We start from the raw sequence: 25,049 nt of genomic DNA on the forward strand, positions 1-25,049 counted from the left end.
GGGGTCCAGCACCTGTCAAATCTACTATGGGTTTTACCTATTACATATCCTTTGTAGATGCTCACTCTAGATATACTTGGGTTTATCCTCTTAAACAAAAATCAGAAGCATTGACTGTTTTTAATCAATTCCATGCTCTTGTATCCAATAACTTCCAATCAACCATTAAAGCTCTTCAAACTGATTGGGGTGGTGAGTTTAGACCATTTCATCAACATCTTAAAAATTTGGGTATAGTTCACAGAGTTGCATGTCCCCACACTCATCATCAAAATGGTGTTGTGGAAAGAAAACATCGTCATATAGTTGAGACTGGCCTTACCTTACTTGCTCATGCATCCTTACCCATAAAATTTTGGGATCATGCCTTCATTTCGGCTGTTTATCTCATTAATTCTTTACCTACTCTGCCCTGAATTTTGAGGTTCCATTCATAAAATTACACAAAATAGTACCTGACTATAAATCCCTTAGAGTCTTCGGGTGTGCTTATTTCCCTTTCCTAAGACCATACAACAACCACAAGCTAGACTTTAGGAGCAGTGAATGTGTCTTCCTTGGCTACTCTCCCACACACAAAGGATATAAGTGCATGAACTCTTCTGGCCGATTATTTGTTTCTAAGGATGTGCTCTTCAATGAGTCCAAATTTCCCTATCCACTTTGGTTTGATTCTTCTCCCATTCCTGCCTCCACACCTTCTCCCTCCCATGTCCTCAACGTGATACCTCTAGTAACATCAAGTCAGGTTGCTAATTCTGTGCAGCAGTGTTCTATCGCAAGCTCTCAAGCATCCAGCAGCAACACCTCCTCACCTGTGCAGCAGTGTTCACCTATTTCACGGTCTTCAGAGTCCAGCTGCAAAACCTCCCCACCTACATGTCCTTCAGACCCACCTGTCTCTTCTCCAGAAATACAGCACTCAAGCAGCACCGTTTCTGCTTCTCAGTCATCCTTGCCTTTGTCCTCAAGTCCAGGTTTTTCTCCTATCTCCATCTCTCTTAGTCCTTCTTCTTCTTCTACTTCTGGGTCTGAATACATCCCTTCTGGACCTCTCACCAACTCACCTACTCACTCTATCACTACCCGGTCTAAGACTGTTCACAACCCACAAGTTTTTTTCACTTCCCTTGAACCTGTTACAATCAAACAGGCCTTGGCTAATCCTAACTGGCTGTCTGCTATGCAATCTGAGATGAATGCACTGCATGCTAATTCCACTTGGTCCTTGGTTCCTCTTCCTCCCAACCGCACAGCTATTGGTTGCAAATGGGTTTTCAGAGTTAAAGAAAACCCATATGGTTCTCTAAACAGATATAAGGCTCGGTTGGTAGCAAAGGGTTTTCATCAGCAGGCTGGTTTTGATTACACAGAGACCTTCTCCCCTGTTGTAAAGCCCATTACAATTCAGACCATTCTCTCAATTGCCATCTCTTTTGGCTGGACACTGAGACAACTTGATGTCAACAATGCCTTTCTCAATGGCACTCTTGAAGAGGTGGTCTACATGCAACAACCACCTGGGTTTCAGTCCTCCAATAAATCACTCGTATGCAGACTTCACAAGGCCCTTTATGGGCTCAAACAGGCACCAAGAGCTTGGTTTGATAAGCTCAAAACTTCTCTGCTGAATCTTGGTTTCGTTGCCAGCAAATGTGATTCCTCCTTGTTTATTTACAGGAAGTCAGCTCATTGTGTTTTTCTCCTAGTTTATGTTGATGATATCATCCTCACTGGTAGTGATTCAGCATTCATTCAGTCCCTTATACATAAGCTGCATTCTGAGTTCGCCCTTAAGGATCTTGGGAATCTAGATTTCTTTCTTGGTATTGAAGTACAGAGAGCTTCCTCTGGTAAATTACTTCTCACTCAGACCAAGTATATTAAAGATCTTCTTCATCGAGCTCAAATGGCAGAGGCTAAGGGAATTTCCACTCCTCTTCAATCTGGATGCAAACTTTCTAAATATGGGTCTAACTACTACTCTGATCCTTCCTTCTATCGTTCCATTGTTGGGGCTCTCCAGTATGCTACACTCACTAGGCCTGAAATCAGCTACTCAGTCAACAAAGCATGTCAGTTTATGGCTCAACCTCTTGAAGACCATTGGGCTGCTGTCAAAAGAATTCTACGTTACTTAAATGGCACTTTACATCATGGTATGATGTTACAGCCATGCAATCCCAGTCACTTGTTCTCCATCACTGCCTTTTGTGGTGCAGATTGGGCCAGTGACCCTGATGACAGGAGGTCTACTTCAGGTGCATGTGTTTTCTTTGGTTCTAACTTGGTGTCCTGGTGGTCCAAGAAGCAAAATCTGGTTGCTCGCTCAAGCACCGAAGCTGAATATCGCAGCCTTACTCTAGCTACAGCAGAGGTTTTATGGCTCAAGTCTCTTCTCACTGAACTTCACATTCCATTTACTACTCCTCTAATTCTTTGTGATAACCTGAGTACTGTCTCTCTCTCCCATAATTCTGTTCTGCATGCACGGACAAAGCATATGGAATTGGACATCTTTTTTGTTAGAGAACGTGTTCTTTCCAAAGATATCAAGGTCTGTCATATTCCAGCTTTGGATCAAGTTGCTGATACTCTCACCAAGAGTCTTTCTGCCACACGGTTTGCTGTATTGAGGGACAAACTCATGGTGGTTGATTCTTCTTCCTATCTTCATCCACCCTGAGTTTGAGGGGGCCTATTAGAATAGATAAAGGTGTACAGCTGTACAGCTGTACACAAAGGTCATTATTGTAATTAGCAATCTTCTCAGTTTTAGAAAACTGATTATAGTTGTAACTGAACTGGATGACGTGGCAATAGTTGCTGTGTCTATATAGTCTATCGTGTAACACCCATTCATTCTGAGAAATACTATTCATTCTCTCTCCCTCTTCATCTCTTCTCTCTCTCTGATTTCTTTGACTCAAATTTGTTCTCTCAAATCTGACTTAGCCTCCACCCACAACTAATGAGTATATATAGAGGAGGTGGAAATTAGGGTTAGGATTTTTAGGAAACCCCTCAAATGGGCTTGGGCTTAGCATTGAAGGAGGAAGCCCAACAAGAGTCAGGTTTCTTTTCCTCAAATTTGAGGTGGAGATTTTGTGTCACCTCTTAGGGCCCGTTTGTATTCATTTTTTTTAAAAGTTCTTTTTATCACTTCCTTATTTTAAAAGTACTTTTTATAAAAGTTACAGCTATTTAGATTTTTAAAAAAATATTTGATTTTTGAAAAAAATATTTGACTTTTGACTTCTGCTTTTTTGAGAAGCTAAAATTTTTAGCTTCCGAAAAAAGTAAGTTTTTGGCTTTTTTTATTACTTCTGTTTTTTTTAAAAGCAGGCATCCAAACAGACTTTTTTCGAGAAGGGCTTTTTTTTCTTAAAAAAAGCAGCTTTTGAAGAAAAAAAAAGCTCATCCAAACGGGCTCTTAGTTGCTTTATCTTAACTTCATCTGAATGCTTAGGGCTTTGTACAGGCATTCTAGATAGTTTGCATCCATTTTGAGTGGCCTTGTTCTATCCGTCTTTTTCTATCTTTTCAATGTCTCCCCTTGCTAGCTTGGTTGGCTGAGATTCGCTCAGGGAAATATGGAACATAATGTGAGGAGCTATGGTTATATATGAGGAGCTATGAATCAATCTAGGAGAAAATCTTTATTACTTGAATTGGACCTTCAAATGGACGGTATCATGTTGTTTATTTCAAAATCACTTATGTACATGTGATTTTATTTATTTATCATATATGCCCTGTAGTTTGCAAAAGAATATGTTTTTTAATCACATATGTCCATGTGATTTTTTATTTTTTATAAAGCACAGGGTCATATGTGATGGAAAAAAAATCACAGGAACGTAGATGATTTTGAAGCAAACCACATAGGCATTGGTGAACTTTTCCCTAGATTTTTCAAAATATAATCAGGTGCTAATCAGATTGTGTGACCAATGCTATTTTTTTTTTATACTTTTAAGTTTCTCTAGGAAAAGATTTTAGCTACTTATAACCTTTCTGTTTTTCCAACATTAATTGTACTAATTACCCGGGAAGTTGTGAGTAACTTTCTTGAGATCAGGTTGGTAAATGATTAGTTGGTGCCTTGTCCGATTTTAAAGTGTGATTTTTGCTACCTCTCAAGCACAAGTGTTACGTGAAGAGATCGTGCATAAGCTTTTAGCTGTTAGTCTGTTATACGAGTAGTTAGGTAGTTGTGATATAGTTGTAGAGTTGTTATGTAAGAGTCATCCTCAAGAAGTGTATAAAGGGGAGATAATCTGTACTTTGTGATGCATCTGAATAATAAACTGAAGTTTTCCTTCGTTCCTTTCCTCTTTTATCCTCTTTTAACAACAAAAAATAATGCATTTGGTGCCTTGGTGGAAGGAAAGGCAAAGTTAATAACACTCTAGCATCTCAAGCTACCCTACTATCTTTTTGGTGAAAAAGTATTGTGGTGCTTAGAAGGTAATAATGTTAAAAATTTTACTTGATTCAAAAAGTAAATAATTTGATTAAAATAATACAATTACAAGCCTATGTGTATTTAAGTTGCGTGTGAAGTGATACACGACTTGTGCAAAATTCAAAGTGTGTCTATCATGTGTCATGCACTACAAGTCACACATGGGGTGTGTGCATTAAAATCGTGCATAGGGTATGACTTGCAACACACGACATGTGACATGCATGTGCTGGCTTTTACACAAGTCACACATCATCTTATGTTTGACTTAAACGCGCACACTTTATTTGTAACTTAATCGCGTTTCACTGCATTATTTTAATAAAATATTTGGCTTTAAAATAAATGAGAAAAAACATTTTCCTTTTCACATTAAATGGGTCAAAACACATGCCTGAGCAAGGAAAGTGCTCTAGTTTGATACTTGCGTACTTGAATGGGTCAAGCAATTCCCACTGAATTAAAAAAAAATGTGTCAAGCAATGAGGATTCAAGAAATCGAGTACGATTAGGAAGGAAAATGAGTCAATTTCCAGCATCTTCTTAGTTGCATTAAATGTAAATTAAGAGAAAGAAATACAAATAATTTTATAAGCAAAAGTATGGAGTTAATTAAAGAAGAAAAGGAGGAAGAAAAATGGTAGGATAAAGATAGATTGACAACTTGTTGTGTCCTGGAGACATAGATGTCTACTCTAATAAGCTAGTGAATTACTTTTGGATCTATGTACTCTCTAAGGTATTTATGAATTAAATACCCTTGAGTTTAGCAGATCACTGTGCACAAGAAATAAAAGGCAGCTTTCGTCAAAGAGGTGACATGTGTGCACAATGACAGCATAACAGTAAGAAAAAATAATCATACTTGTAGGCTTTAATTCCTATTTATAGAGTTTATCTATGGATATTAGATTCTGAACCTTCTGTGCCTCTTCTAATAGCGCAAGCCCATGTTTAATGTTGTCGTAACAGTATTAATATTTTTTATAGATATCCTCCTTGGATTATATCACATTGGTTAAACCTTATATTAAGTGGACCTCAGAGTCCATAACAACACTACTAATACCTAAATTGAAAGTTCAAATACAGAACATATATATCTGCAGCCTGACATTTGCTGCAATCCTTTACTTAATTACAAAGACATTGAGGAATGGGCAAGAGTAATAGAAAAAAAAAATCACAAATTAGCAAAATTGTATACTCTATACAGAAAAAATACTTCACCAAATATTTTCCACCCAAAAAAGATAAAAAAGAAAAACCTCTTCACCTAAAAGAAGCTTGACATGATTAAAAACAAAAAAAATCATACACAACCATGGCCATCACCATCACAACCGCAACCATCATTGCTGGAGATAGTATCACCATCTTGTGTAGGTTTGGTGCTGAGGCAACAACACATTAGACCCACCAACAACATGAAGCCCCATGCAGAAGCCAAAGCTTGTGCCCAACTCAAGTAATGGTTCATTTTTCTTCTATATATGATCCCTCCACCTATCTTTCTTTGATGTTCAGCTTCTTTCATTGTCTCAGATCCTCAACCGTAAGCTTTCTAAGCCTCGTAAGTGCCATCGTTTGATGCCACTTCAGGGTGGTATCTACCTTTTAGAGAAAGAGAATAATGGTATCATTTGGGATGGTGAACAGAGATTTTGAGTGTTGGAAAGAGGCCTAAATAACATGGGCCAGCCTGTGTATTTGATGGCCACCTAACAGTAGTCTCCGCCTCTCGTTATCTTTTAAAGCCACATGTCAACTTGTGTGGTATATATATATATATATATATATATATATATATATATATATATATATATGAATGTTATATTTACAAACTTTTGTTTACAAATTCTTACAAACTACACTATGTCTGACCGGTAATACACTATTGAGTAAAGTAGTATCGGTCAGACATAGTGTAGTTTGTAAGTTTGTAAACGGATCTCTCTCTCTCTATATATATATATATATATATATATATATATATATATATATATATATATATATATATGCTGAATCTTAATTATTGACAAAAGTAAGAATAAATCGTCTTACATCATATTTTTACCATTAATTTGCTTGCATCCAATTACTCACATATTTAATAAATTAAAATCCAATGACTCACATATTTAATAAATTAAAATCTTTTGATCTGACCATATATGTGGGGGGGGATAATCTTTTGACTCAGTTGTAAAAACAAAAAATCTAACTTCTTATCTCAACCGTTAATTTCTATATATTTAATAATTATAATTTATCAGGGATTAATAATTAATATATATATAATTTAGAGAAAAGTTTAGCAATGCTCCTGTGGTTTGCTTCATAATTACCTATGTTCATGTGGTTTTTTTTCTATCACATATTTCCCTATGGTTTGCAAAAGGGTATGATTTTTATCACATATGCCCCTGTGGTTTTTTATTTTTTACAAAGCACAGGGGCATATGTGATAAAAAAAACCACAGAGACATACGTGATTCTGAAGCAAACCACAGGGGCATTGATGAACTTTTTCCTATAATTTAATAAATTATAATTGTTAGATACATTGAAATTAAACAATTGAGATGAAGAATAAGACTTCTTATTCTTATATCGGAGTCAAAAGATCATTCCCCATATATATATAGGAGTTATTGTTTGTTACTGGATGATCAATTATGATTAAATTATGTCATTTTATTTATTTATTTTTTATATTAATTGATTTACTTTTGTATGATTATGATTTTTTTTTAATATCATTAATCCACTTTTGTACGGTTAGGATTTAGTGACTAGACAAAAGTTTATACCTAGTGACTTGACACTCATATAACCCCCACACACACACACATATATATATATATAAGGTGATCTTATATCGGGTATAAGAATTAAAAAAATTACATTTAGCCCTTATATATGATTTACAAAAATGTAAATTTACAAATTCTTATGTCTTTTATGAATTGTTGATTTTACTTGCGTGTAACCGTGATAATTTATACAAGAATTTTAGAACCATAAGTGTAAGTTGATATACTTACCCTATTAATCAAAAATGTTTTTCAGTAATGCCTGAGATGATTAACCTTCCAAGCTTTACAAAAGGCATTACTGTGGTTTATCTTAAAGTGATCAGTAATGATAACTACTAGGGAATATACATGAATGTTTAACTTATCAAAATTGGTAACTTTTGTGATCTCTTTATTCATTTTTGGCTTCATTAGGCTGAGACTATCAATCCATTCTGTGTGCGCCACATGACTTATAACCGACAATGGTCAAGGTAGGTATTTTGAATAAAAGGAATGATATTGAAGATACACATTCAGAAAAAGTTGCCAATTGATTTTATTCCATCGCGCACTGCTTCTTTTGTAGTTTATCGTAGAGCAGAGGTAAGGCTATACATGCCAATCAACGCATTTCTAAAGAAATAAAATGTAAAGGTGCTTCTGGTCATCCCGTCAAATAAAAGAAAGTTCAAACCGGATTCAATCTACAACAAATATAAACTGTTTTACATTTTGAAAAGTGTTAATTATGTTAATAAATGGCTTAATTGGATGCTACCAGCCAAAGGTATATACTAGTTTGTCAGAAGAAAAAAAAGATTATTTATTTATTTTGAAAAAAAAAAATCTTTGACTAAAATGATCACATAAGGTGATTTGTAATAGGTTTAAGAATTTTTCTATATTTAGATTATTATTGGTGGATAATTTTGTTGGTCAAAACTAGTCGAATGGTGGCCTATATTAATATTATACTGTAAAATTAAATGAGACAAGACTGAAGAGCTCTTGCTTCGAACGAACCAAGACCACTAATATTAATGAACTTTCTCATGGGGCTATTTAGTAGGAGTAATTTTTTTTACAATGAGAGGAAAGTGAATGTGGGATTCATATATATCTATATTTGATAGGAGTTTTCACAATATTTGTCCGACCATTTAATTTGCCCTGGATTTTATGATATGTACAAATTGTGAGCCATTTTTCCTTCTCAAAATACCAACAAAGGGGTGGTATTTTTCGTTTACCGAATGTAGGAATTTGGACACAATTTTTCGGACAAATGTGTCCTTCCTCTTCAGAATGTTGTCTTCATTTCTTCATCAGAGAATATCATCGACATCCTTCTGACTTATTTCTGTTATTGAAGACAGTGGGTGATATTAAATCACTAAGAGACTTGAATCCATGTATCAACCAGAAGAGATAGATAATCAGAATTATCACTGTGCAATTATAAAGTATTAAAGAACAGACTTACTTGTCAGATAATTGAGACAGAATGATGAAACAGACAGATGATGATATCAGAGGAATAAAAATTCGAGCCCACAGAACGTGTCTCCTTAAGACAATTTGTCCCCTCACTGAAGCCAAAGGTTGATGGACACTTGTCTCCCAGGATAGAACGAATTTCGTCTGAAGAATGGTGGCACTACCAGTCAACAACCCAAACGAACACAACAATATGCCTGAGGAATTAAACCAGAAAAAATAGAAGGAAGTATGCAAAACCGGATGAAGGAAAAAATCTGGCAGAGTAACAGTGCAAAAAACTGAAATCATTTTCTGAAGGGGTCAGTGTCTATTTATAGAAAACGTAATGTCACGTTTCAAAAGGCACCTATTCGACGACGAAACAACACATCTGTTGGACACGAAAAGACACATTCGTTCAACACGAAAAGACACCCATTCAAGGATGAAACAACACGTCCGTTAGGATGAAACAACACATCCTTCAGGATGAAAAGATACATCTGTTTGTCGACGAAAAGACACACATTTTCACTACCAAACTTCTTATTCATAACCAATATATTGTCTACACAATTTATAAATATAAATTCCAACAATTTCTTCATAAGTAAAATTGCTTTCTCTTTGACGGAAGGAAGTTGAAAGGCGTCTGGGAGAAGACGATCTGACTGCAGATGGTAGATGCCGAAGAGCCGGGGCAAAGACCCTCGAAACCATAATCTGTTGATATACGACGTAGATCTGGATGATTGATGGAAGAACCACCAAACATATCCCAAACTTCTCGCTCCCACAGGACGGATGATGAAAATATACTTTTTTCATCAATGCTGGCCCAGTCGAGGCTCGTCCATGTCCAATCCGCGCGCAGCCGTAAACTACAAGCTAGCTTTGAAGCCCCTACTTTCTTTTGTTGGGATATTAGAAGAAGCCCCTTCTACAAACCTTTCGTCTTATATGTAAATAGCCCATTGGAAGTAAAGTATAGTGTGGTTCCACCTCGCAAGGAGAACAAGCGATAGATTGAAGATCAACAGGGTTTAATCAAATAATCAAGGAGAGGATAGCTAGCCAAGCTGTCTATCACTGACTAAAATCCCGAGCTTTGAAATAACTTATATCATGATTAACGTTTCAAATCCCGGTCCAGGGGAGCTACCTCATTTTTCACCTTGAATTGATGCAGAATTTCTGACTTTTCGTGTCTTTTTTCTTCTATAGATGCAACGACATACATGGTGATAATTGCACTTGTTTAAAGAGGTTCAGGGCAAATAAGGGCTTTCCCTTTAAAGTAAAGGTGGGGATATTTTTAAAATAACCCCACATTCCCACTAATATTTCACAATCAACCAAACAAAGACTCAATAAACTTAACCAAAAAATCCCAGTAATATTTTCGTATGCCAAACAACTTTTTTATAACATTCCCGAGTAATTCACTTTTCTATCATATTCTTGATAATCATAATTCCCAGGCACCAAAAAAATTCTTCTCTACCAAATGCTCCTTTAAGGATTCAAGCTCTCAAGCCATTGGTTAAAAATTTTTCCCACTAACTCTCTAAACAGTTATTTTTTTTCCTTTTTTTCCCACTCAACAACAATGTAGAAACCATATTTTTCAAGGAGAAGTCTTGATGTAATTCAAAAATTTGATTTGAAATATTTGGATAGGTTTTTACAAGTGGAGCATATATGGCACATATGGCCTCCAGTTAAGGCTACTATCGCTTAGCACATAGAGCACATAACTTCTTAATGTGACACCCCGTTATTAGATTGATTTATTAATATCACATATGATATTAGTGCGCAGTTACAATTACAGTAATTAAATTTAGAATTACGGATAAACTTTTTCTTTTATTATAACCAATAATAAATTTTTGTAACCTATTTTCAAATACTTTAACTGTTAATCATACTCTATTCGGAACCGTTTACATTAATTTACAAAGCCTAACAGGTAATACCATGCACCCATGGTTGTAAAACATGTGTTTCTTAATTTCTGCAGTGAGATAATCGATTACCTGAAACACGGAAAGCAATTTCCAGCTTCTATTTGAGCTGGTAATCATTACCTCAAGGGTGGTAATCAATTACTACCATGAGGGGGTGTTTGGTTCAAGTTTTTGGAGAGGATTACCGGTAATCCTTCTTTGGTAAATGTAATTACCACGTTTGGTAGAAGGAATAAATTACGATTCCCGGATATCCAAGAATTACCGGTAATTTGATTTATAAAGAAAAGTCACTATTCAGATTACCAAAAATAATATGGTAATTCGGAATACCAATCAGAATACCAAGTAAAGGGAAAGCACAACAATAAATTTTGAGACAAAAATACCCCAATACACATAAAAATCTAGACCCAATCTATCAATTACAAAAGTAAAAATAGTTTGGGGTTATTTTTGTAAAATAACCTCATATTCCAAGTCATATTTCGTTCTAAACCAAATATGGAATCAGTAATTTTTACCCAGTATTCCCGGTAATATTTTGGCGAACCAAACACATCTTTCGTAAGATTCCAAGTAAACTCAATTTCTACTGAATTCCCATTAATCATGATTCCCGGTCACCAAAAAATTTCTCCTGTACCAAACACACCCTGAAGGTAATCGATTACCTTAGAACATGGGAGATGTAGAAGCTATTGTCAAGTGATTCTCGTGGCATGGTAATCGATTACCATTATGGTAGTAATCGATTACCTAGTGCAGTAATTGATTACCACCTAATGGATAATCGATTACCTACATAGGTGATAGAAACCTATACATGCTCTCTAAACATTATAATTTCTTATATTAATTTTTTTTTCAATTTGACGGCTATAATTCGTTGGGTTACATACATTAATTAATTATTAATTCTCAATAAATTACTATCGCTGGATTGGAGAAAATCAACAATTTAGATGAGATGTCAAAGAATTCTATCCCTAATAATATATATATATATATATATATATATATATATATATATATATATATATATATATAAGGGTAAACATTTCTACGACCACTTTAGATAAGGTTATCTACAGCTACCCCAAAAACTATGTCGTTTTGATTAATGAAGGGTGTTTTTGTAATTTTAGGTGAATTAATGAAGGGTGTTTCCGTAATTTTGTTTATTTTTTTATCATATACATTTTACTGAAACACCCTTCATTAATTCACCTAAAATTACAGAAACACTCTACATTAATCAAAACGACGTAGTTTTTGGGATAGATGTAGATAATCTTATCTAAAGTGACTGTAGAAATATTTTTTTCCATATATATAATATTGTTACTACACATTTTCAATTCCTTCAAAATATATTATACATTAGCCTAAACTTTCCTACTACCCCATTCAAACATACAAACAAAATTTTATTTTTTAAATTTATTAAAATTGTCACCATTAATTTACTATTTGAAATTGCAATAACTAAGGAGTAAAAAAAAATCTATTACCTTAATAAAAGCACAACTTTTCAATCCCACAATAATATAGATATTGCTAATCAAGGGATATATTATTCTACTTAACATTTTTTCATGTCTATATTGTCTATCTCTTTCCAATGCTGTTAGATCAAAATCTCAACTAATCTTTATTATTTCTTGAGATTATGATTTAATGACATTGGAAAGTGATAGACAATATAAACATAAAAAAAAGTAAGTATATTAACATATCCCTCTAATCAAACATCTCATTATAAGTTACCAATATGATCTAGTAGACTCACAAGTTACAACCCTCCTCTATTAATGAGTAGTCTCACTTATAAAAGTTTAAAAAATCTATAAAAATTATGAATTGAATATTGGAAGAATATCACCTCAAAAGCTAGCCGATAAGAGAGTTCAAAATCCAAATAAACCTCATATCAAACCTTGGATGTAGGACTCTAAATCCCATGTCTTAAAGTAGGATCATAACAAATTGTACTATTAGAATTGATTTAACGATGAATTATTCAAAAATTTATGTAAGATCATGAGTTGAAATTCAATGCCAATAAAAAAAATCCATTAATTAAGTGTGGGTGTGACTTTTTCTTTCTTCCTTTTTATTTTTTATTTTTGGGGTGACAAGTGACAACTAAAACTTGTGTCTGTTGTCCAAAGTGTATTGCAATAAAAACACACAGCTTTCACTTTCATTCGTTACTGATCACAACAATCGATCTCTTCGTTACTAAAAAGAAATCGTGTTCAGTTTCATCTTCAAATTTCAATCACCCTCACCCTAAAGCAAGCTACCCTAGTAAAAAAAAAAAAAAAAAAAAAAAACAATTTCAATCTCTCTCCGATTTTCCTTTTTCCCGCAACAAATTTTCTCGCTAGGGTTTTCCATCACCGAGGAGAGGAAAGAAAATCGCAGAAATGGATTGGGGAAACGTGACAGCGGAGGATCTGATCGACGCACTCCGCGAAGTGGATTGGTCATCGCCGCCGCGTCCTCTATCGGAATTCTTCTCCAGATTCACCTTTCCTCGATCATCTTCCAAATGGAATGGCCGCCTCAAATGCAACCTCTACTAGTACCATTCCATTTTTTTTCTATCAAATATTTTCATTAAATGCTTGTAATTAATATTTGGTTATTAGAATTTCTAATTTTATTTTTTTGGTTTAATAAGTAATGTTGATTATGTTTTGTATGTGCAGCTATCGTACCAACTACTTCATTTTGATTGTTTCTGTTCTCAGTAAGTGAACATTATGAATATAATTTTTATTTTTCCTTATTGAAATATGGTTTCTTGTCTCAACATTCTCATATTTTGAGTTGTATGATGTAGTTTTGGGTTTTCTTCGGAGGCCGCTTGCTATAGTTGCTGCCTTTCTTACTGCGCTTAGCATCGCTTTTCTAAACGACAGGTAAGCAATTTTGTTATTTTTTATTGAGAAATAATACTCTCATGCCACATGAGATTACATTATTTTCCTACACAAATTCGTTTTCCGTGCCAATTAATTTTTCTTTCTTTTTTAATATAAAATATGGGACCCACATTTAACTTCTCTCTACTTTTTTTCTCTCCTACAATCCTACAACATAAGAAAACTTAAACCCTTTTTTATTTATTATTATCACTATTATAATATTGCGTTGGAGTTAACTTGATTTCATTTCACAAGCATCTTAGTCTAACGGTTTTGTACTGTTTAGGTGGACTGGTTTTGTATCAGTTAGGGTTTGCTTTTTCTAGTAACCGGCAGTCTCATTCTCATATTTGTGCTTGTGCAACCAAAATTTGTCATGGGAGCAACCTTTTTGCAAAAATGTAAGAGTAAAGCCATATATAATCAACCCTCATCCCTACCCTTGCAAGTCTGAGAGTTTTGTGCAACAGAATTTGCCCTTTATCATAGTTAATAGAGTCTTTGCCATATGACTTGGAGGTCATAGGCTCAAACCATGTGATTAGCTTATGGAGAAAGTGTTTGTCATTTTAAATGACACAATTTTGTGTACAGTAGTTAATTGCGCCGCGAGCCGTGCTGTATCGGCGTTGCGATGCCTCGTCAGAAGAAACCGAGTCGCTCCGCATCGGAATGCAATAGAGGCCATTGCGATCGCATTTGCGACCAAACCATGGCCATATTTCTGTCAATTTTGTCCCAAATTTAAATGTGTAACAGAAAATTTTTAAAGGTTTTTTAGTCTATCTGTGTCTCTCTCTGTCATTTTTGTTATCTCTGCCTTTAAAAAATGTTTCTTTTTTTCATTATTTCTGTCATATATCTATCCCGCTATTTCCGCAACCGCAACCCGCTATAACGCTATAGCATTTTTCAGGGTTGGCCGCGACATGCCGCAAACCGCACTTGAAAACTTTGATTTTGTGTCATTTTTAATGAAACTACGTCGTTTTGGTGTGTTTTGTCATTTTCTATTTTTTATAAAATTAGGAAGAAAAAAAGTGGAGGAGAGAGAATGTAAAAACACACTCAAACGACGTAGTTTCGTTAAAAATGACATAACTTTGTGTCATTTAAAATGACAAACACTTTTGCCCTTAGCTTATATATGTAAGGTAAGGTGTAACACCCCGTTTATGACCGGTTTGTTATCGTTATGTATGACATTAAGAGCAGTTACAATTGTAGCAATTGAATTAAAATACAAATAAACTTTTCTTTTCTGTTAATAATTTCTTTTCTGATTAAAACTCTTTCCGTAATTAAAACAATTCAAAAACTGTAATAATAACTTAAACAATGTGCGGATATTTAAACTTTACTCAAATATGCCATACATTGTTTCTACATAAATGACAAGTGGTCCCCATAAACCAACAAGGCTAAAAAGTTAAATCTCATTTTATTCATGTTCAACACTGAACAGTCTTCACGTTTTATAAAACTGGGAATAATCCACGTAACCATTAATTCCTGTCTTTAGTATGTTAAATTAGACATCTTAGGCTATTCAACGACATATTATAAGCCTTGTTTGGATCTGTATAACTCAAGCTACGTCCGTTGCAAGCCAACTGCTTCAACCGAACTTCCAGAAAACATGGGAGCAACTTCAAAATTAAACTGGGATTAATCTAGTTAACCAATGGCCCCTAAAATTTTACAGGGTTATTTATAGCTTTATGTGTTAGCTTCATATAGGTCCAAACCTCATTCAATTTGGAGCTCTATAGCTCAAGCTATGGTCGTTTTACTACACTATGTTCGTTGTCTCGCCCAGATATGCGGATATTCATCTGGGGAATATCCGGATATGGGATATCTGGATATTGGTCATGAAATATCAGGATATTTCATGAAAGTGGCAAAAAATACATTGGCCAACTTCGGTTTGGGGTCTAAAGGCCACCCTTTTTTCATATAAACTCTCTAACTTGAACCTAATTGACATTTTCTCATAGTACATGCGTATACTCAGCTATTGCCAAGCTTAAACATATTATTCATTCATTGATTCCTTGGTTAAGGCTTCAAGCTACATTTAACATCATAATAGAGTTTCATACATGATTCTCAATAAAGAATGAAATAAGTTCCATATACATAATTGTTCATTGAAACTACATAGTCCATATGCCTAACAAAGTCTCTTGCATAAATACATGATGAAGCTTCAAAATACATAACCCTATACATCCTTCTATGTCAAATGTGCATAAAGGGCTATTCAATGTGCATGGCCAACATATAGGCCTCAAAATATACATCTCATGGAAACTTTGATAAAATCTGATTACATACATATATCAAAATAGTAATAAGAAATTATATGCTACAGTCATGCGATATCTGGCCTCTTGCCATGTGATGCTCCTACTCCATCAGTAGAGGTACCTGAGATGATATCCCCAAAACGCGAGGTGAGAAAAAATTTCAGTAAACTAAAGGTCCTTAGAGGATCACTTTACCTTATAGTTCACTTTTATTGCATCAAAAGTATTAAAACAAGTATGCATACATAATATTCTTTGAGGGAACTTCCAAGAGATGTCCGCTCTGCTCTGTGGCTCTTAGGTGTCTATACCCCAAGAAGTCCTGAAGGCTTTCCAAGGGAAGTTCCTTTTATTCTTTCTATTCTTTCTCTGGTATGGCCAACCATTGCATTTCTGAAGAAGATGCATAATACCTTATCAAGGGTTGTCCCAAAGGATAAATACCCAAGGAAGTGCTCTAACTACTTTCAATTCTTTCTCATCATGCATCATACAAGTTTAACACTCAGTGCACAATATAAACCATTCCTCTCTAAGAGAGCATGGTGGAACACACAAGGGACTAATGCCCAAGGTCTGGAAGTTTATCTCTATTGTACACTTCCACTTGCTTTCTCTTATGCTTTAAAAGCCTTAATCACAATGAAACCACCACAAGCAACCTGTGGCAAAATGTGACAATGTGATTAATCATACATACAATACACAAATCACTAAGTTATTGGCTCGAACACATCTTAGTAGGAAGAGGCATTGGAATTTTTGAAACTAGAAGTACAGACTGTGAAAGAGGAGATGCCACGTGTGCAGGAAAAGCAAAAGGAGAAGGCTGCGATTGATGTAAAAGAGAGTGATGAGATGGAAGCTATGGAAGAAAACAAAGGAACAAAGATCGCGGGAAAAATTTTAATGTAAGGGATGAAGCATATGGTTGCAAAGAAGGAATTAGAAACCCAGAAAAATGGTCCGTGAATTGGCATCACCACAGTCACTATTGATGGTGATCAACCCACCACCTTTACTGGAACCACCAGACTCGAAGCTCCATGTGAGGGAGGAGAAGTCGTCGCGTTGTAGCCATGGAATAGGAAGGTGGATCAAGAGGGTAGAACCCTAGAGGCATTGTGGGATCTAATTGGGTCCAAGATGGGGTTGGGTCAGCCTCTAGACCTGGTCCAACTTATTATTAACCCCATGATTGTTAAACTCTCGATTTTCCTCGTAGGATCGCAAGATCCTAAGATTTTTCAACAGGTTTCGAGCTGAATCGCAAGTGAGATCGGATTGAACACAAGATCTCTAGGATCGCCGCGTAACTCGTGGGATCGTGTGTTGAGATATATAGTCCCACATTAGTTGCACATAATGTGCAACTAATGTGGAGTTTATAAGATCTTGGCCACTCCCACTCTTTGAGCTAGCTTTTGGGGTGGTGTATCCCAAGGTTCATTACATGGTATCAGAGCCTCGCCGCCCCCCACTTTCTCTTGTGGCGTTTCTTAGCACAGGTAGGCTGGGCCTGTTGCATTGTCCACTCTTTAAGCCCAATGGGCTCTCGTGTAAGGGGGCGTGTTGAGATATATAGTCCCACATTGGTTGTGTTAGAAATAATATTAGTCTATTATTATTAGATTAGTCTAGATTGTGGGCTTAGCCCATTAGGTCTTTTAGTCTCTATAAATAGAGAGCCTTCTTGTACAGTTATACACACTTGAATATACAATAATATTCAGATTCAACTTGGTATCAGAGCTCTCGATCCGAGGGCTCTGCTTCCGCATATATATATTTTCCTTTCTTATTTACTGCCGTGCATCATACCGGCAAACCCTTTTACCGCCGTGCATCATACCGGGAAACCCTGTTACGGCCGTGCATCATACCGGCAACCTTTTTCAACCCTCCGAACATTGTTAGACCCTTTTTCGATCTCGGATCGTCATCCTCCTTCATTATTTGACCGGAAAACACTGTTCACATCGCCAGAAACACTGTTCATCACTGTTCCGGCCACCTTTCCGGCGAGAAACCACGCGATTAGGCTCCCCTCACGCCGGCGACCGTTTCTGTCCAAGACCCGTCTCAAACGGCCGCGGCACGCGCCACCACAGCCGTCTGCGCGTGGGCCTCACGCGCCACCTCTCTCCGGCGCGTGTGCACTGTTCCGGCTACCTTTTCCGGCCAAACCAAGGCAGACAGGCTCGCCTCTGCCTCCTCCTTCCAGATCCGGTGTCCGTTCGTTGTGGGTCTCTTCCGTTCGGGGGTTTCCAGTGCAAAAGTTGCTACTTTGTTTCCTTTTCGCGTGACTTTTACCTTTTTTTTTTGTCGTCTGATTGCTGTTTCTGATGGAAGGAACCAGTAAACATCCTTCCGGCATCATTTCAAGTGCTATTCCATCTATCACAACTCTGAAATTGACCGGATCTGCCACTTACAAGACCTGGTCTACCTCCGTTAAGATCTGGTTTACCGGTCAGGGCCATGACAAACATCGTGGAATCAATCATTCCATCAAGTTTTGAACAGGAAGAAAAACCCAAAAAAACCTAAATCCTTTTCTGCCAACAACCTTCTCTGCTGCTTGCGTGCGATCTTTCTGCCTAAAATGTTTTGCAAAATTACCCAAAAAATAGAAGAGAGGGAGAAAGAGAAGACCAACTCCAGAAAAGGGCAAACCACGGAAGAAAGAGAGAGAATCATCTTTTCAATGAGCCCATAAGGATAGAGACATAAGATAGAAACAGAGAGAGGAAACCAACGTTTCAGATGTCCATTGTTCACAAGTTTGGAATCTTATCCTTGCTATTCTTTATTATTATTTAAATTTACATTTTTTTCCAGTTAAATATTATTTTTTTTGTTATTATATATATATATATATATTTATATTATTTATAATTGTACATCTTAAGTAGTACGATCTTACGATCTGTGTCGATCCAACGATTTACGATCCCTACCACCCCTTTCAATCCTATGTAGGATCTCAATCTTAACAACATTGATTAACCCTAAACCATCCCTAGACCAATTTGGAAATAATAATGCCTCATATTCTACCTTCCTGAAGTATTGGGCTTGTGAGTCCAATGGTGCATTTGGACTAGGAGGATTGAAAGACCCTAAGCAATATCAACATAATGGGCGTAGGTCTTAACAATGGTCGATCTTTGCACCTGCAATCTCAATCGCGCCAACCTTTGCGTGACCAAACTTTGACGTACTAGCCACTGTTAAAGACGGGGAGGATCTGCTTGTTAATGTTTCAATATGCGGCTTTGCAAATCGACCCGTCTACTTCACCAAGGAGCAACTAGTCTGCCACGATGCAAAGAAACGGTGTACGTCTAGTATAGACAAGTTAAACCAGCCTCTTCGAAAGGAAATTTTTATTTTTCAACGATATGTGGTTTGCTATCTGTGTTGTCTAGAAAAGAGACATGCGAAGATTGATATCTACTTCAAGATAATTGCAATTGTTGGCCAAGAGGCAAGTCTGGTCGTAGAGAATTCTCTATTTCAGACAGCTTTGGAGCCAGGTGAATTTTTAAGTGACATTATTCTTATCACCGATGAAGAAACTATCAATCAAAGATCTTGTGAAAATGTTTTTGGTTTTTGTGAATTTATGGGTTTTAAATCTTTTTGAAATAGATGGTGTTGTTGACTTCTTTCAAGACGTAACTTCAAAATAAACCACGAACAATATAGGGTGCACAATGATGTGCCACACAAATATGGAATGGAAGCATTCATGGTTGTGACTGCATATGATTCTCGTCATTTTGAATCTGCCTTGAAATATGATGCTTTTGTTCGCTGGGTTGTGATATGGGATGATAAAAGTATCCACGAGTCTAGAAAGGTTGTTTCTGACGAAGGTATTATTGTTAGTTCATCAAATACAGTGGTGGGGATTGACATTAATGGCTTATCTAGCACAGAAGCTACTTTAAAGGTCATTGAGTGGGTAGAGAAAAATGCAAATAGATTTGGTGCGTTAAAGTTTCTTCTTGTGCTGGAAAATGGTGATTAAATACAAAAAATAACTGTTGAATGCATTGCCTCATACATAATGGAGGAAGGTATTTCAAGAGGAGTTCTATACCAGTCCATCAATAGCATGCAAATTGTTACAGCAGAGGTTAAGCCTAATGTGCCTAATGTGTCTGGGGCAGCAGTTGAAATAGAACAGTGGGATTCAGGTGGAAGTTGTCAGGATTGGTGTGTATGTGCAGTCCTACAATTCAAATAGTGGGATCCAGGAGGAGGATCTTTGTTGACTGAACTGCACCTTGAGGAGAAGATGCTTAAAAGGGGGGAGTTTTGATGTGGTTCAGCCCTTGAAGGTTTATAAGAGGGAAAAATATAGGAGAAGGTGGATCCCCAATGCTGACTTAGACAACCAGTTACAACTGCTGTAACTAACTATAACACAATGGGTGGTGAGGGGGAATGGGTTAAATAGGAATGCGAAAGGCTGAGGGGAGGCATATGGGAAACCTTAGTCAGACCAGGGACTTGGGATGGAGTTGAGCCCCTCCGTGTTTTCTATACAATTCTTTCTTTGTTCGTTTCTCTGTATCCTTGTAATCTTTCCTCCATATTTCTATGTGTCAACTCATTGTACCAAGCTATTTTCTCTGTATTGTAGTACTTTTGTAACCAATTGTACTGTTTGGAGTATTATCAGAAATACAATTTGATTCATTGAAATCTTGTTCTTGTTCTTTTAATTGTGTTTGGAAGGGAGTCCTTACCAGGGTGTTAAGGGAAAAAAACAGGTAAACATACCTAATGAGTTATGACTTTATGTCGTTGAGGATTGGATCTTGGATCTCATATTCAATATTCGATTATATTTGGATGTTAACGTGAAGCATTAGATCATTCTTTAAGTCATAATGCTGATTTTTTTCTTTTTATTTGTAAATTGTAATTTTTTGGATTTGGATTTTGTCCATATTGCTTTGCTCAAACAATTTATATATAGGGTTGTATCATGGTAGACAAATCTTTGTTAAATGAGGACTTGGCAATCTGGTTCTCTTGACAAGTATCGAGCTTCATCACTAAGTTTTATGCTTGACTACATAAATCATATTTAAGTTTTCACCATATACGAAGTTATTATTGAGTTATAATATCTAAAGAAGTTGAATCATGTTTTCATCCAAAAAGAAGTATTAATAATTTTTCATGATTTCTCTTCTCAAAATGTTTGGTACCATGGTTTTTGCTTGCTTGAACCATTTATGCATTTTTTTCCAAAAATAATGTTGCTACCTGACATTCTTCATTTGGTTCCCCATTTGTACAGTTTAAGTGTAGTCTGCCCCAGTTCTGCTACAATAGTGAAAGTGGCTACCCTTTGATATTTCTTGATTCATAATTTTTTTGGCAGCTTTGCAGGTACGTTTAGTGAAAAGGTGACACGAACAGTTAGGAAATTCTCACCACATTTAGCAGCGAAGATGAGACCTCCTCTTACGTGAGTATGTTTGGTTGTTATAGTTTTTGTAAGGCTTAAGATCTTACTGTATCTTTAATAATTATTCAAATTCCAGGCCTGTTATTCGTGGGCGTCCATCAGCCAAGAGAGCAATTTATATATGTGGTCAGCCTCGTTGGGTGTTTGTCTTGATATCTTCTTCAGGTAATTGAAGTCTTTGAAATAGGGATCATTTTTCTTTAATTAATAATATGCAGGGGAATTCTGTCCATCCTTGCTCTTTCACTTTTCTTATGTGAGCATCTCAAACATTTCTACCCTCTCTTTTGCAGCATGTTTCTTCCTTTGGTTTGTTTCTGCTGGTCTCCTAACTGTTTTATGGGCATTTGCTATTGGTCTTCTTGGTACATCTCATACTGAGACATTGTACTATTTAATGTATTAGCAATCATGTTCATGCTTTTAAGTCAATTACTCTCTTGCTCCTTTCAGCTACCATCCTGCATGCGAGCTTTAGAACACCTAACTTGAAAGCACGGCTAAACACATTCCGTGAAGAATTTCGTGCAGTGTGGCGCAATTATAGTGAGCTGTAGCTTACAGGGAATTTTCTGGATGTAAGTGATTTTTGCCTTTACACTTGCATGGAATTCTGGTTTATTTACCAAAGTGCAACTCCTTGAAATGGTTGAGAAATATTTAGCTTATGGTTGAAAATGTAGCCTCTAAAAAGTTGGCTCCGCAGTGTAGCTAGCTCCTATTGATGACATGATGGAAACTCATCTAATGTGATTTGATCATGTCACAATAAGACGAATTCCGGTGAGAAATGCTGACCAAATGGAAGATAGTGCAATTAAGAGTGCGTTTGGATGACCTTTTTCTTTTTTAAAGTTTTTTTTTTAAATGTCCTTTTGGGTCATTCTAGCCGCCGTTCACCGGGGCTTCGGTCGCCGGCTCCCCTGTCATCAGGTCACCAACTTCCTTGACCTTCCGGCACTAGCCCATTTGGATTGCCTTCCAAAAAAAGCACTTTTTATGTCTTGTTTTAGAAGTGATTCTTACAAAAGTTAGAGCTATTTAGATTTTTAAAAAATTATTTGGTTTTTGAAAAAAAAAAATTTGACTTTTGACTTTTATTTTTTTAGAAGTTAAAATTTTTGGCTTTAAAAAAAAGCAGGTTTTTGGCTTTTTTTTATGACTGGTTATTTTTTAAAAAGCTGGTATCCAAATAGACTTCTTCTCAGAAGTGCTTTTCTTTTTCTGGAAAAATTAGCTTTTGGAGAGAAAAAAAGCCCATTTGCGGACTTTTAAAATAAGCAGAATTTAAAAAAAAAAAGATTTTAAATAGTGTTTCTTTTAGAAGTCAGGAGGATTTCTTGCTTTTGAAAAAGACAAAAATCAAAAGTCAAATAGTTTTTTGAAAATTCAATTTTATTCCAACTCTACTCCAATTATTCCACCCCACTACCATCACTCACGTATTCTTTTTAGTAATTTTATATATAAAAACTGCTTACTATCCAAATAACTTTTATTTATTTATTTAAAAGTACTTTTTATATATTCTATCTATATGTAAAATAACTTTAACTTTTAAAAAAAGTCATTCTAAAAAAAAGCAAGCCATGAAAAGTCTTTTTTTTTAAAAGCCCATTCAAACTAAATGGGTTAGAGAAAGATCTAAGAAACATTAAGAAAAAACCGTTAAAAAAGACCTTCCTCTAAAATGGTTTTACTGGAGTTTGGTGTTTGGTAGGGCCCAATAGCATTAGTAAGTACTATTGAAAACTTAGTTCTCACTAACGTGAAATGAGACATAATGGAAAACCATCGTTTACATTTTATTTAGATTGGTCATGGTTCTCCCTTCACTATTGGGTATATAAATGAGTTTTATTAGTATGCTAATAGTTTACTTGGGCTGGAATGAATTTAGTGGCAAACTACCATGTGATCTATGTGTGATATGTATAGTTAAATAGAGTTCAGTGTGTAATGCCCTCATCTTATTGATTCTTTATTTCCGTTTACCTTTTGCAAAACGCAAAGTCACTAGTGGATTATTGATTTTCCAACAACTTGGTGAATGAAAGTGCAGTTAGATTTATAATTCACTTTAGGCTTATTCATGTCATGATATCAATAGCGTTGGAAAGTTATGTGAACTGTGATGAATCTAAAATTGAATGCCTGATGTAGGTGAAAACTAAAAAAATCAATTAGTACGCTGCAGGCTTGGTTTTAGATTGGGATAACTTGGAAGAGAAATTTCATTTAACTACTTATGATTTGTGTGCATGAGGGTCCCTCTGTACTTCTCAGTTTCGGTTGTTATGTGCTCCATTGGTTGTAGGATGATTTTTTAGTGCAATTCTGTGACATTATGTCACACTATCGCTTATATATGTGATTCTTGAAAGTAGTAACATTCTTCCTTGTGATTTCCAACTTGATCTGGCCTTGTAACGTTGATGGTGACAAAAAAAACTGATACGCTTTGCTGTTATAAATGATGATTTAGGTGTTGCTGCTTTTCAGTCAAAGTAATTTCCTTTAGCTGGACTGGAACTCGCTACTGAAAGCTGCCAGTGCCAATCATCGAAGATTACCTACCGATTGTAAATTGTCAGGAATCTTTTTTCTTTCTTTTTGTAAAGTATACTTTGTCATTATTGACTATGTTTAGAAGGAAGCATTGCAACATTGATAATTGTTGTAAGCTTGAAATGTCACCATAGTACCATCCATAGTGTCACAATCCTTAATTGCCTGGAGAATTTTGCAACAAAAGATACCTATGTTTCTTATTAGCAGGTGTCAATTCATTTATATGGTACAATGTCCACATAGTACGATCCATAGTGTGGAAAAGATTACAAAAATGATGCCCTTTTTTCTCTAACCATGATCTTCTGTTTTTAGTACATTGTGGGTCTGATTTCGGTTCTTAAATCGCAAATATTCTGTTCTAGAAGCTAGTGATCATATGGCGCATGCTGCGTCTTTATCCCTTTTTTCTGTTTGCATTTACCAGCTTCTGAGCAATCGTTCTTTTGCAAAAATATGAGAGTAAAGTTGGGTTATACCCATCTTTATCCCTTTTTTCTGTGTGCATTTACCAGCTTCTCTGCAATCGTCCTTTTGCAAAAAATATAAGGGTAAAGTTGGGTATAATTAACTTTTACTCTGTAGGATCAGTGACCGTCCCCACAAATTAATATAAGACTTCTTAGTTTGTTTTGTCTGCGCTCAACACTTGGTGTGAAACTTCTTAGGAAGTCATCAATTTCAGAATTGTTCCAAGTCAAGCATATTTAGCCATGGAGTTCTTAAGTTATGTGCTATCAAAAAGTAGATGCATTTTATTAGTATATGTAGTACATTTAATTCCCATCCTCAACTGTACAGTCCCATACGAGCATAGCCTCTGAATTTCTTTCATTCGGGTGTTGATTTGATTTATTCATGTATTTCTGCTGCTGGAAGCTTGCTAGGGGCCTACTATTATAATCATAGCCCTCCTACCTTAGCGGGTCTGGACTTCAGGCACTAGGATTTTCAACTGGTAGTACAGTCAACCCATGTGCCAAAGGACTATCTACTCCTCGTCCTCTACGGTTAACAAAAG

At 35.9% G+C, this 25,049-nt stretch overlaps 1 protein-coding gene across 1 annotated transcript; it reads left to right on the forward strand.

Annotated features, from left to right (window-relative positions):
* The first annotated feature begins 12,947 nt into the window (after positions 1-12,947).
* LOC133298445 (PRA1 family protein A1-like) lies at positions 12,948-24,273 on the forward strand. The gene is made up of 8 exons (XM_061497737.1): positions 12,948-13,308; positions 13,436-13,476; positions 13,570-13,648; positions 21,371-21,457; positions 21,534-21,622; positions 21,751-21,822; positions 21,911-22,035; positions 23,943-24,273. The coding sequence occupies exons 1-7, from the start codon at positions 13,151-13,153 to the stop codon at positions 22,012-22,014; spliced, it is 630 nt and encodes a 209-aa protein (XP_061353721.1). The 5' UTR covers positions 12,948-13,150; the 3' UTR covers positions 22,015-22,035; positions 23,943-24,273.
* Positions 24,274-25,049: the final 776 nt, after the last annotated feature.

The sequence above is a fragment of the Gastrolobium bilobum genome, unplaced genomic scaffold, assembly GCF_033153095.1.
Source record: "Gastrolobium bilobum isolate Gb01-03AN ecotype WA unplaced genomic scaffold, APGP_CSIRO_Gbil_v1 utg19336, whole genome shotgun sequence".
Classification (NCBI taxonomy): domain Eukaryota; kingdom Viridiplantae; phylum Streptophyta; class Magnoliopsida; order Fabales; family Fabaceae; genus Gastrolobium; species Gastrolobium bilobum.